At 40.3% G+C, this 15,188-nt stretch overlaps 1 protein-coding gene across 1 annotated transcript in view; it reads right to left on the bottom strand.

The window, feature by feature from the left end:
* Positions 1-15,188, bottom strand: part of asap2a (ArfGAP with SH3 domain, ankyrin repeat and PH domain 2a) — a 55,081-nt gene that overhangs the window by 31,768 nt on the left and 8,125 nt on the right. Inside the window, exon 2 of the mRNA XM_079694770.1 lies at positions 4,884-4,956. Coding sequence (XP_079550896.1) covers positions 4,884-4,956 — 73 coding nt within the window. The remainder of the gene's footprint in view (positions 1-4,883; positions 4,957-15,188) is intronic.

Genomic DNA, 15,188 nt, shown 5'->3' on the forward strand with positions numbered 1-15,188 from the left:
ACACACACACACACACACACACACACACACACACACACACACACACACACACACACACACACACACACACACACACACACACACACACACACACACACACACACACACACACACACACACACACACACACACACACACACACACACACACACACACACACACACACACACACACACACACACACACACACACGCGTTGAAGAAGCTGGATAAGCTCATGTCTCTGCTGCAGAGATATCCATCATGTTATTAAAAGGGGAAAGCTAAAAGCTTCTGAGTCACTACCTGCCGACCTCCTCACATCAGACAAATCTAATTTAAACCGCAGCTGAGCTGATGATAAAGCTCCGACAAGACTCAGCACACAAGTGGTAAATGAGGGTTTTGAACAGCTGCTACTACAAAGTACCTGAGATAGTGACTTTTTCCCACTGCCTCCAGAACACAGACAATAAAGTTCAATTGAGTGGTTAATGGTTTAGTCTTAAAAAATATAGTATATGTGAAGTTGCATTGAAAAGAAATACACACCGAATTATTATCACTCAGTCATACAGTAGTGAACCTTAAACTAGTACTAGTAATTAAGTAAGTTATTTTTTAAGCAGCTTTAAAAAAGATGAATGTTTGTCGTCTAGACTTTTAGTAAACAACCTACAGTATCTTTAGGAGATAGTTGTTGGGCCAAAACAAGCATTGCATCTTGTTGACGCAACAATTCATAGATTAAGGACATTATAAATAAGCCTTATAAAAACAGCTTGTGGTTCAAAGCAGTGAAATGAGAAATGAGAAACATATAATAAACTTTAAAAGTGTGTTTTGTGTCAGACACTGAACCTGACCACACACTCCACTGTTTACATATCAGCTCCAGCTGTTTGGCTGCGGCTCTGTTGTTTTTGAAGCGGCACATGAGCGCCGACTAACTGCCCAATCTACCCCCGGCTGCTTAGTGATGTAGTACATGTGTATCTATTGAAACATGAAACGCATCACAAATGCAGTCCGCAGAGAAGCTTCAACCCAAAAAAAAGAGTGCATTACACGCCAAAATATGTATGTACTTTACTCCAGTAAGACGGCAAGGAAACCAAGAGCAGTGACACCGAGGGCAGAGGCAGCCTTTGCTTTAGTTTACACTGTAAACAGAACCTGCTAATTCAATGCGGTTCAACATGTTGCCTAAACATTTTCAGTTCATTAACCTGATGTTAAAGAGCTTTCTTAAAGTAACATTGTCTTTGCATGCTAACTAGTACTGCCTCTGAAAACTTCCCCCTCTTCTGTAACCTTTTGTCAATATTTCATGCCATTTATAAACGCTGAACACTCACTATTATTGTACCATTTTGATGCTTAAAATGCTTACAACAAATCTATTTCTAACTGTGGCACATTGTCATCACTGTCGAGCATTACTTTATGCGACCATTTGTGAGGATCCCAAACTGCAATTTGAGAACTAGTGAACTACTACTGAAAGTGTCTTAAGGCACGGGTAGCATAAAACCATCTACTTATTTTGTTACTGACAGCATCTTAGTTTCGCTGATCTTCCCAGATTGCATTGTTTTTCTGGAAATTAATTATTAAGCCTGTTATTAGCATTTGAGAGCTCATTTATTTAACTAATAAGAGTTCCTCTGCATTTACTTGTACTAGCAATAGGTTTTACTTTTATACATGTGGTTACGTTCATTACAATTTTACATATTTCCTCTTGAAATGAAACTTTGTAAGTGGGTTTTGGCCCATCTAAAGTTTAAGAGATATACTTAAAAATGGTTGTTTGGCACTAAGTGTAAGACACAGAGAGACACAAAAAAAAGATTCCTGTTGCTTGACCTCGGGAAATGATAAACTTGTGTTAGCTGAAGGACAGAGGCCATGATGCGGTTGAACAGACAAAAACACACTTTTTCACCCAGCAAAAATGACTTTCTCAGACACAGTTGTTAACAGCCTCCTTTACATTATCTTTACTGTTAAAAAACACAATAGAAAGTTTCTATGTCCCTGCTGAGGCTTAACTGACATCCAATAGGCTTGTTTCTCTACTTGTTCTATCTTTCTTTCTCACTCACAAACAAAAAGTAACACACAGGGTTTAATCAACAGATAGCAGACTGGTCTCTGCTTCCTCTCTCCCACATTCATTCGCTCAGACTCTGTTCTGACGGGTCAACGTTTGACGCTCACACAACATATGGCCGAGCTCAGATCAATTCCATATCTCTCTACGAACTCTATCAAAAAAACACTTGAACCCTCATTTACAATATGGGCACATCTAATATTCCATTATTATTCAGAAATGTGACAATATTCCAAATGAGATATGGGTCATGTTAAAACCTTATTCCACTTAGATATTCTTGTATTAGGGCCTTATTCCAATTGCATAATTTCTGATTAAGACAAGATATTATTCAGGACTAAGAAACATGTGTAGAGCGCATTCGGTATATGCATCTCAATTGGGGGTTCTCCAGAACGCACCACATTTCTGGTCAAAGGAGATACATACTTTCATTATTATGCCAGAGGAAGGCTGTGTTTGCAGTGTCGACCCCAAATTGAAAACATGCTATATTTCATTAGCCGTGAAAATAGCTAAGTATACATATTGACTTATTTAGAGAAATGTAAAAAAAGTCAAAAATGTTCTTCATTTAAACAGTCAGTTACCTTGCAGGCAAGACATAAATATTTGAGTGTGCAGCCGTAACTTAAAAGACATGCCAGCCATCAGTTTGAGTGTTTTCAATGACGCAACATTGTCAGGTGCTGCATTATTCAGGACCTCCATCCAGCCCTCCTGCACACCTATAGGTCTGCCTCGAGTCTTTATCTGTTCAGCAGCTTTGGCACGTCTGTCCGAAGAGCCCTGCTGCAGGTTCTTCAGCGGTTTGAAAAGGTGCTGCTGCTGATTTATTCATCAAAACCAAAAATCTGACAACCTGACAGGCCCCTGCAGCAACATGGGGCTCTCTCGCTCAAATGTACAACCATATTTTCCCATCTCTTTAACTGGCAATTCCAATATTTTTTGTATTCACTGCTACAAAATTAGATTGCTTGCTCAGCATCTCTGGTTGTACCCATACCAACTACACCTCCATCTTCCTCCCTATCCTCTCCTCCTCATCATTACTATTCCTCACAGCTGAAAATATGCTTCCAGGGTTTGAGCTCGACAGCCTGTCATACCTACAGTTTATCTCTGAGTATTGAGGCAGTCAGTGTTGAGGCTCCCTATTGTGTTTCTCATTATCCAGGATTTGTCACGCATCGTCTCTGAAGAACATCCTTTCACACTCTTTCTTTACGGTTTGCTTTAGGTATTGTGTAACAGCTGCTTAGTGCGTGTCAGCAGCAACAGTAAGTATAGGTTGTCTTTCCTTTCTGTAATTGCAAAGCACATTTTCCTTGGGCAAATACAGTTGTCATCTAATTTAGTAATGCATTTTACCTGCATGATTTTTAAAAGCTAAAAGGGATATTTCTTTACTGCCAATATTATTTCTTGACTGAATGAGCGGAAAGAGGCTGAAACACAATTGAGCTGAAAAGGTATAAACTATCTTTACTTCTGTCAGTAACAGCAGCCCCGTTCACATTAAAATAACTTGATCAGCTGTTGACATACAACTATTATATTGTTGCTACTGTATCTTCAGTGAATTGGCTTTAACAGCAGACTTGGGTTTGGAACATACATTATATCTTAATCATGTGATGCCTACCAAGTACCCTAGAGCTACAGGGTTGGCATTGGCATAAAACAAAAAAGGGTCCATAGTGTCGTCTTGTTTGTTTTCAAAACAGATCAGAGTCTGGCAGAGATTTCCTTGGAGAACTGTGAATGACAACATTCCCACTTGCCTTTCCACAGATAATACAGTGTTTCTATTGTAAACACTGATCTGGACAAGCTTCACACTTTGAGGCAAAAATGTGCTTTCTCACAATTGTTTTGACAGAATAATACTGCCTGAAACACCGGATAATGTTATACAGGTCTACGTTCATGCAATAAAGTATAGATTGAAATGAAGGTTAAATATATATACGGTATATAACAACAGGTGCATTTAATCTGGCAGCTGAACGGGAGAACACATACTGACTCACAATACCAGCCTTTTATGTCATGGGATAACAAAATAGAGGTTCTTGTAGCCACCAAAAGGCACTTCATATATGCAAATGCAAAGTGAGGTGTGTCCATGCCTCAGCACCCACACACAAAACGCAGCGTGTACCCCTCCCCAGCTGTTCCTTTGGGGGTCTGGATCGGACAGCTGCCCCTCTGAACAGAGCTCACACTGTTCTGAAAAAGACATGCTCGGCACATTGTTCAGAGGTCCCTCTCTCCCTCTCTCCCTCTCTCCCTCTCCCTCTCTCTCCCTCTCTCTCCCTCTCTCTGCGGGGAACTTTCAGGCCGGCCAAACAAAAGACACTGCAAACACCCGACACTGGCCCAACCAGCCACAATGAGCACGGTAATAATAACACAAAAACTCTCCTACCAAACTCTAACTCCAAGGCAGTGGAACAAATGCATTATGGATGCATTCAATTCATATTTTCAAATGTTTATCCATTTTGCATTTTAACTCATTATACTATGTAAAAGACATATAAATAGAATAAAACGTAAAAAAATAGCTGAGTATGCTAACTCAGTCCAGCAGCCACTAAACCCCAAACTCAAAGAGATGAATTCGTTTGATAAAGAGATATCAGAAATATGATAAATCAATGTCTTGATTGTTTTCATCATGAAAAGGAGCTAAGTGACATCTTTAAAGGCTTCCGACTGAAGTGAAAGATAGGAAAATGAAAAGCCAGACATAAAGAACAGACAGGAGGACTCACCCAGACCAGACGTGTAGATGGCCTTCACAGATTTCTTCATCTTGTACAGAACACTGCGGTCCACGTCCAGCGCCTGCAGACAGACACAAAGAGTCAGAGGCTGAAATGTCACCACTCAACTCAGAGTAGATTTACTACTTCAACTAATTACTTTAATTTACTTTGCATATTTCAAGAAGATTAAGGAAATGTATATGCTTTAGATTTCTTTAAATAACGCTTGTTGCCATTTTTCTGACACTTCTTCCAATTAACGTTACTTGGTAGCGAGCCAGCAATGTATGAGTATGACATCCACATTTTATATTCCACCTATAAAGCTTTGATTTGGTGACCTGAGCACAAAACAAGAACTGTATGAGATGTACGCAGCGATTTATGGGTGTAGAAACAGGGTTAGTATTCTGAGACAACAGCTCTGCAGTGATACTGTAAATCATCTTTGTATGGATGATAATGTTCAGAGAGAGTGTGTGTGTGTGTGTGTGTGTGTGTGTGTGTGTGTGTGTGTGTGTGTGTGTGTGTGTGTGTGTCTTAGTGCAATCTCCATTCGAAATGAATTATTCAAGGGAAAACTAAAAATAGACCATATTCATCGTCAGTTAGTGTGTGTGTGTGTGTGTGTGTGTGTGTGTGTGTGTGTGTGTGTGTGTGTGTGTGTGTGTGTGTGTGTGTGTGTGTGTGTGTGTGTGTGTGTGTGTGTGTGTGTGTGTGTGTGTGTCAAATGAAAAGCAGAGTCATGATGTACAGTAGCATCAGTATAATAGCTTATAAGGCAAAAGCAATAAGCATCTGCAGGCTATAAATGAAGCACAATTTCCCTGAGATGTGTATAGACTGGCACACGCACACGCACACGCACACGCACACACACACACACCTAAATAACCATAGTCACACTTTCAAACACATTGAGCTCAGATTCACACACTAACTAGAACAAACACTGGGAGTCCAGCTGAGACAATGCAGCACTGTAGCGGTGATGAGTGAGGGAGTCTCTGGGGGCGAGGGGGATTTTGGGATATTAGTTTTTAGGGACTTTATTAAGCACGTCCACCCGAGCTGGCCAAAGTCGGCGCCACTTTTTCCTGCTCTGCTCCCCAACTGACTGAAACACATGAGATCCCCAGACTCTCTGAAACAAAAACACACAATGGCTCCCATTCAAACACACCAATGCTGTACACACCCACACTGCACTGCAACACCACTGCATGCGATGACAACATGTATTACATCCATAAATCTGTGCTGTATTTAAAATCCTAGTTATGAGCTATTGCATAATGGAAGAACTATTCAGAACTTAGTTTTCCCATGGGTCATATTTCACTAACACACATACTTGCAAAAACACATATAATGGAACAGAGAGAGAGAGAGACAGGCTGACATGACTTTAAAGAAGAACTGACAAATAAATCAAGTGTCAATGGTAGAGGCAGAATGAAAAAATAATAAAAAGCATTGGCAATATGCTCTGAGACATTGCGGATGGATCTTCAACTACAAGCTGATCCACAGCATTTTATTGTGGAGTCGCCTTTTTCAACTACACATTCTTTAAATATAAGGATACTGGCTGAGGGGAAAGTGTAAACAGCATTTCCTACATTTATTCCGTTTTAATCGGTCTTATTCACCTCAGCAGTTACGTTTTACACCTTGGGAAAAGTAGAGACAAAACAAACTAATGAGTCACAAGATGAAACTCAAGGCTGAGCTGCAATTCAGTCAACAGCTGATTATTGGATTGATAACCACCAGCTGCTGGAGAGACATTTTACCCAATTTGACATTTTCTGAAATACTTTTTGACATACACAGTAGTGAAAGGCACACAAAAACTAAATTCAGATGCTTTGGTCTCAGAGTCTTGGTGGGTTGCATGATGGCTTGTGATTTTAAAACGGTTATTAAAACAGAACCATTGTTAATGCTTTGAGTAACACCTGTGCTTTTCCTGCTATGAAAGGCAAATTGTCCCAAGTGAAAATATTTCAGAGCCTGCATCAAGTTTGGACAAAAATTGCCCACCTCATTTATGTTGCTCAACAAACTGTGTCAAAAAGAATGTTAAAACATAAAAAGAGAACAGCACCATTACTAGTATTACTTCAAAATATTTCATATATTAACAAGGCTTTTGGCAGTAATCGCAAAATATCGTTGAGACGTTTTTTTTCTCAAGCAACATAAAATGACAGTTTTATTCCAACTGGATCCAAATCTGAAACAATTCAAACTAACAGATTAAAACAAATGTACAATAACCCAAATGACCAAAACCAGAGCAGGAACCGTTTCCCAACAAAGGTTTTTACGTAAACAAACTTCCAGACCGTAGTATAGTAGTAAAAGTAACATGTTAAAAATAAAATCTGATGTCTTATGGGAACTGTGCAAATTAAATGAAGCCGACCAGAAGCTGCTTGTTCCTCTGAGTCAAAGTAAGACTTAGAGCGATGTGGTTTTAGTTAATTCAAATGTTGTAAAATGACTCATGTTACATATGCTATTATCCTATTAACTGTAGCTGAGACCCCACACAGCCATACTGTTAAACAGGTACTCTCAAAACAGGCAGAGACACAGTGAGAAAAAATACAGCTGCAGAGTACTATCTTTGTCTACACCGCCAAACCAATCCAACCACACACAGACTTTTAAAGGGTAACTGGAGACAGCCACTGAGTGTTTTCTTAGCAGAGCTGATACCACTCTGCTCTCTACGTTCAATCTACTCCCAGGACTCAAAGCCTTGAGAGCATTTCTGCTGCTAGCCGAGCTTCTGTCAGACAGTAGAAGGCTTGACTGTAGATCTACATTTAAAACGAGAGTTAAGAGTACAACTTAGGATAAAATACAATATTTCACTGATGTGTAAATCTCTTTATACACTTGTCTTTCACAGAATAAGATCTCTCCTTTGTTTCGGTTTTGCTGGAAGCAATTTCCAAATGAGCCCATAAAACCTTTATTTATCATTTATTGATTGACTTTTTGATGGTGTGACTGTGTTTGGTAAGGGGTCAAACAAGGGTGAGCTACTGTCGAAGCATGTAACGGTGTTTGCATAAAAAGGCTGTGTGTGTTTCATCATGCATTTTATAATTTCATAAGAGAAATGCAAAATTGTTTCGAAACCAATCTGTGAATGTGGCTTTCTGTTAATAGCTGTTTTTGCTCAAATATTGGTAAATGCAAGTCACAGGTTATTGTAGCTAGCATGACATCACTGAGTTTATACACAGATATGATAAATCAGGCGGTAAATAGAAACGCAGCACTCTGACCAGCTCATCTGGGCTCCCTGGAAGCAGCATTGATGTTTTTGTGGAGGAAGTCAAGCCAAATGGACAAAAGATTTATAGTAAGCTGTTCACTTTGTGAGTAAAGCTTTTGATGCATATGCTGCAGCAACACAGTCAGTTTCATGTTGCTGCTTTGGTAAGAGAGGTTCTTTATCAGCTACATGCAGCACAATGCAACTGTTCAACCCTTTTTAATTGGTTGATTCAAATCACCACAATGTATCCTTATAATGTCATTATCATGGGCTGCCTTGTGATCCAAAATGTGGCATGTGAATTTTCCTCGAGTTAAAACAGAGCATGATATTATTAACCGTGTCTACACAATCGCCAGATAAGCAACTTTAAGAGGCCACCCTTTGCCACATTCCAATTCTATACGAAAAGAGCATTTGGCGTTTATAGTATTTAAACACTTTGAAAATGACAAATTCGATTTGATTAAAGGCTTCTTACTTTCAAAAGCGTGCCTTGGATCGTTCTTTTATGCACTTAATCTGCTTGATGCAATGCTTAAAAAAAGGAGAGAGGAACTACCAACAGCTGAAAAAGAATAATACAAAAGCAGATGCTGTTGAAACAGCTCCCAGCAGAGTTTGGAAAAATAAAACACTTTCATATGTTTGCTTGGCAGAGGCTTTTTTAGAAATTCCCAGTTTGGCTCACATGCGTTGGTGCACATTTCCCTTCGGTATAGAAAGGTGAATGATCAAGACTTGGTGACTGCACTGTCTACTGACACATTGGTAGACCTAAGCCTCTGGTTGACCTCCACATGACGTCAGTAATCAGCCTGCGAATCAGTTTGATCAGTTTAAGCCTTACATGCATATTGACACTTAATCAGGCGGTATCACGCTCCAGCAGACCCTTTCAACATTCAGAGCGGTCCGATGGGAGAAAGAGGCGAGACAGGTGGGGGGCAGACAGGCGGGGTAATAAACCAATCGCAGCAACAAACAAACACACAACAAACACACTGCTCTAAATCATTCACACTCAGGTGACATTGCAGTCACTTTCACACATTTCCCCTCCAACGTGCTCTCCAGGGTTCAGCAGAGTGACTCTTCCCCAAGCACCAGGCCACTCTACATGCGAGAACTCGTTCGACTTTTTGAACCCAACAAATGTCAAAGCAAGAGGGACTTCCACTGTACTGTGTAGCGATTTAGCAGCACTGGATCAGAGCTGCATCCTCACACAATAGAAACAGCCTCTGAGCTGCCTCACAAGCACAGCATATTAAGTTACTGCAATGTCAGCATTTTTCTTCTCCTAATAGGCACTCAAAGTAAAAGGAACCAGAGTGGATCTTCTTTCCCTCTACAGCCGCTGACTAATCTTTTTGGAAGGAGGAGAAACTCCCACATGATCCAAAATTATTAACCGCCTTAATGCATTACATCATCTTGCCATCATCATCATCATCTGGATTACTATAAGGCACCATCTGCTGCCAGCCAATCTGCAGAGACTACCACAACACTGCAGGGTGATGGGGGTTGTCGCCACATTGATTCGTTCACTTATGGTGATGCATTTTGACAAACAGTAGAGCAACGTGTATAAGGTGACTGATATCTGTGAGCACAGTACAGAGATAGTATCTTATGTGTTGACATTGACAAAAAAAGCAGGAAAGGGCTCACATTAAACACAAAGAAAAACACAAAAGATCGCAGCTTGCCTCTCAACACAAGAATATGACAGTTCAGTCGTTCTGAATGAGAAGGTATAGGGCTTTGTATTGGCAGGAGTCCATTTGATATCATGATGAAGGGAAAATATATATTTCAATACTGTAAGGCTATAAATATATCACAATTTGTTCAAATCTAATTAAGGAAAACTGTCATTGTACAAAGAACACACAAATATAAGCATTAAAACAGTCGTGTTTTCAAAAAGGCAATATAGCATCACAACATCTTATATTGTGATTCTAATTGTTTATGTAATTTTCTTACACCCCCTAGATTTTACACCCTTTTAAAAATATATGATTTGATTATAGTGGTGAATGAAATCTCATTCAAAAAAGAGAGGGATGGCCTCTTCATAACCACTTCTTGTAAGCGCTGCAGTTACCACAACCACCTTTTGAAGAAAAACAAACGTATGCAGAAAAAAAGCCCTAAATAAACAACTAATTCCTGCAGAAAATTGCATTTTTTACCCACAAGGCAAATCCAAGGTGGGTAAGCACATAGTTGAACGAAAAGGGCCAAAACCAGAGCGAATGAATCCAAAGTGCTTGGCCCAGCATTTGCCAAGGTCTTCAAAACCAAAACAAGAAGGGGAAATTATCCAGAGAGGGTCACAAAGTCTTCACATAGTGCAGCCATTGTCCACTTTCTGGGTTGTTCACGTGAAACGCTCAATGTCCCTTTATATGGCTACAACAGGAAGAATGCAAAGCTAGTCCTGGATACTACACAAGGTGGGGACATTTTGGATGAGTTTTTTATGATGAAATGGTACTGTAGTAGGGCTGCTCGATTATGGCAAAAATCATAATCTCGATTATTTGGGTCAATAATTGTAATTGTGATTATTAAATGCGATTATTTGTTGACTTTGAAAACATCCATTTATTGGAGAAAAAAAATGTGAACAGTATTTTTTTAACAGTTGATTACCCTGGACTTTAAGTATAATTCAACTGAAAAAAAAAAAAAAAAAAAGTAATAATAATAATAAAAAAATAATCGTTTTATTTCGATTACGTTGTGTTCGTAATCGTTGCAAGCCATAATCGTAATCGCGATTAAAATACGATTAATTGAGCAGCCCTACACCGCAGTTCAATTTTTTCGATTGAATGATTGACTACTATTGGCTGAGTACTTTGTTTATAAATCAATGTATTTAAAACAAAAAAATGAGGCTATTTTTTCATTTCACAATAAGATGTTTGGTCTGGTAAAAATGTGGAGTTTCATTGCCCTAAGGGGGGGGGGGGGGTATTTAAGCAACTTCAGAGCATGAATAACATGCAATTGCTGATTTTTCTTCTTCCCTTAAATACAATAACAATCCGTTCTACCGTGATGACAAAAAGCCAATCTTAAGTAACCCAATGCTAATATTGGGCTTCTGTGAACAAAAAGCTGACTGCACATGAACACAGAACAAACGTAAAGAGGGCAGAACGTTGCTGTCTAAGAAGAGAATGAAGTCCAGCCTATTTTAGCGTATAGTGCTCTCCACCTCTCACTCCGCTGTCTGCAGAAGAAAGACATTCCTGGATGATTGCATGCTGGAGTGACTGACAGACAAGACAGAGAGCCAGCCCCATTGTTCCTGCAGACTAACTATCTGCTGATGACAGCATGTCTGCTCGGCAAGAAGCTGCCCTGCTTTTCTCAGAGGCCCCCCCCATCACAATACAACACACACACATGTTCAATTTCAACAAAACACAATCCAAGCCATCCTTCCCATCTGTAGTAACACTGTCGTCATCACCACACACTATTTTAAAGCTGACACACACACACACACACGTTAGTTATGTCTGGTGGTTCTTTATAACTTGTCTGCTAACCTTTCCTAACCCCTTAAGCCCCCTCCCTGCGGAAGTAATGCGAGGGGACAGTCTGCCGCACAATGTGAAAAATCTGGGATAAGAAGGACGCAGTCTGGGATGCGAATTTCCAACTTATGTGGTGCATGTGTGGGTTCAATATCTGTGATGGTTGTGGTGGATTGTAATCGTGGTTTTACGAAGGGGCCAGATGTTAAACGCTCAAACTTCAAAACCAGAGAAACTTCACTCCTCAAAGAAAACTACTAAAACATCTAAGAGTGTGTTAAAAGGGCCAGCTCTTGAATAACTCACTCACACTTACCCCGCAGGACTATAAATAAAAAGCTCTTGTTTTGATGTGAAGATCATGTGTAAGACTTGACACCATGTTAAATCATATTTATTTCACCATAGCAGTGACGCCAACCTACAGTACGCTCTATGGAGGACAAACTATAAACGGGAACCCTTCCTTTTGAAATCAATCTCCCTTCCTTTTGAAATCAATCTTTTTGATCAATAATTGCCGCTGGCTGTGGCACATTGGTAATATCCGTTCTCCTGACAAACATCAGTCCACTGAATTACAGTTGGGCTGTGATATTTTCACAGAAACGCAATGACATCCGAGTTAAAGACGTTGAAAGATTGGAACACCAACAACATATGTATCAGTCCATTATCGGGAACGTCAAGATTCCCAAAATCCCGGACTGTTCCCACCTCACGCTTAAAGACTAAAAGGGGCCGAGTGTGTGTGGTGAGGGCTCCTCTGCTGTTAAAAGACCTGCCAGAGAAACATTGGCTATTTATGAGCTTCTTTTATTTCCTATTGATTTACACTGCTTTGTTCTTGGGTGTTGTCGAGGTAATACACCACAACTCCCATATGGCTGCCAGTAGTTATGTTAAGTCACCTGAAAGCAATTTACGGAGCATTTCCCTGTAGAAAAACATAAAAAAAACACCATCAGGCAGTCTTGACCACTACATTACAGGAGGAGACACGTTGGCTTTTCTGCAGGTGTGGCGTTACAGTGGTCGCCTGGCGCTGTGTTTGCACTGTTGGCCAGCTCTCTGCCAGAGAGAGAGCTCCACATGTGGCACAGTAAGGGTAAACAGAGGAAGGGCACACTCCTTTTCCTCTTTTTATCTACAGAAGAAAAGCTGTGACTCATTCAAAACATATGTCAAATATCCAGTGCAGTCAAAGAGAAGGTAGATCCCTGAGGGAGACGGTGCTCTACTTAAACTGTTCACTGTAACTTTGTCTGTTACAATCGAAATCGAAACCCTATCCGTGAGACCGACTCTCAACTTCAGTCCGAGTTTCTTCAATGAAGTACAAAGCCACTCTAAGAAAAGAAAATCCATCTGAAAACACCCTTTCAAGTGTTTCATTCACAACTTTCCTTCATGCTGAGAGAGTAAAGTCAATATTGGGATAGAAGTTGGTTCCATGGAGCTGACCGCTGACAGGCCATGGTTTCAGGGTTTCTCTGTGCTCACAGCTGAGATTTGTGTAGTCAGTCTGCCCCGGGGGCCACATGGAAAACTCCACCATGCAAGTTCATTGGTAGTCAAGAGAGAAAGGGAGGGGAAGGGTACTTTTTACTACAGTTCGCCTTAAGACTATCTAACAAAAGCTCATTAACACACACAAGCCCAAATGCACAGATATTGAAACCTACCTTGCGAGACTCAACGCCAAAGATTGACTGAAAACTAGCAGGACTTCTTTGGTTTAGTTTCCCCTGCAGCTTTTTCTGGCTTTGCCGCAAGTTATTCAAATATCTCATCTACCTTCTGGTATTTTAGCACCGGGACACTTGGGGCTTTATAGCTCCTCTGTGAGCACTACAAAGACCACTGTTGGACCAGAGCCTTGACTGCCAGTTGCCAGAAATCACACTGGGGTGACAACATCAACTGCAGTGATTTAAGTGTTAGCGAAAACAATCTTTTATGTTAACTGCTCAGGGGTCGTTCAGAACTTTTACAAGGTGATTTACCCGGGCAGTACTTTTGTATTTCGTTTAGATTTCCCAGGCGGCTGGTAATAATACTTCAGTGTCAATGTTTCTTTTTTGTGTATAGTCTTAGGACAATGACTTGTTAGAGCCTCAATGTTACTAACCAAGTTTTAAGTTCACTTAACTGCATTTACTCAAAGACTGCAATTCTTCCACCATATATTTGCATCCATCACAGCCTCAAAAACAATGGATAAAAGTTCCTGATGACGGCAAGTTTAAAACCTCTTAAAAATGGTCCACCCGACTTTGAGGGGAGTCTTTAATTAAGTGTGTAAACTAGCAGGAGACTAATAAAAAACAAGTTGGGAGGAGTGGCCATGAAATAAGGACCAAATGTGCTGAGCTTTGAGAGAGGAAAATCTCCTCTGACTTCACCTTGGAGTGTCTCTTTGGCTCTTTTCTCATAGATGTACGTGTCGACCTTGTGGCGTCGGAGCAGCAAAGTGCCCAACAGTTACCGCACAGTTCTGTGTGTTAAGGTTATGATGTCTGAAAAAGACAGAGGGGAAATTACGTGCTTTCTCCTGGAAAGCACTGCAATGAAAAACTACAGAGAATGTGTGCTTGTATATGCACCACTGTGGGTTTGAGATCTCCCTTCAGACACACTAAAAAGATACTTCTTTTAAAGTCTGCTGGGAACTTATAACATGAAAAGATAATGACAGACAAACTGTAACTTGGGGGATGTTCCAAGTCCAAAAAGGTGAAGTTAAAACATTGCAAACCACTAGAATTAGATTCCAGTGGTGGCAGGCAGCGTAGGATTGTTTTCTACTCATTTGATCCAAACATTTCCAGTTACTTCATGTTTAACCAACTAAATAGACATTCAAAAAGTGTCATTAGAAGCTTAACATTTAAACTTGTAAAAGGACATTAGGTACAGCCCTACATACAATTCATCTAGTTTGTTCTCTGTGGATTCAAAAGCATGCAGATTAAAGCTACCTTGAGAGGGAGATCCCAAGGAGTTCAAAACATTGCCCAACAAAGTAAAAATAAGTTCATCGAGAGAAAGTGACAGCAGGATAACACAACTGTGAGGATTCACCTCTCCCACCCCACTATGGCCCCAATCAGAGCCCAGTGGCCAGGAATACAAATCAATGCTGGAGTTCATTAATGAAGAGGCAGGGTCTGTCAGGGAACAATAGCCGCCAACAGGGGCTTTCTCATACAATATGGACAAGGACACTGATGGATGAGATAAGTTTTAAGATCCAATTTACCCCGAGCGCCCCTAGTGTCCGACCCCCTAACCTCTGAGTCTGACAGAGCACCCTGATCATCATGCTGGACTGAGTGTTACCTTCCTCCAGAAGAAACAGACTAACTAGGACTGACAATGTCAAATGGTCTCTGCATAGTCCAATCTTTGATATACTGTATATTCACTAAAATACTAAATGAAGATAGA

The sequence above is a fragment of the Notothenia rossii genome (assembly GCF_949606895.1).
Source record: "Notothenia rossii genome assembly, chromosome: 7".
NCBI lineage: Eukaryota > Metazoa > Chordata > Actinopteri > Perciformes > Nototheniidae > Notothenia > Notothenia rossii.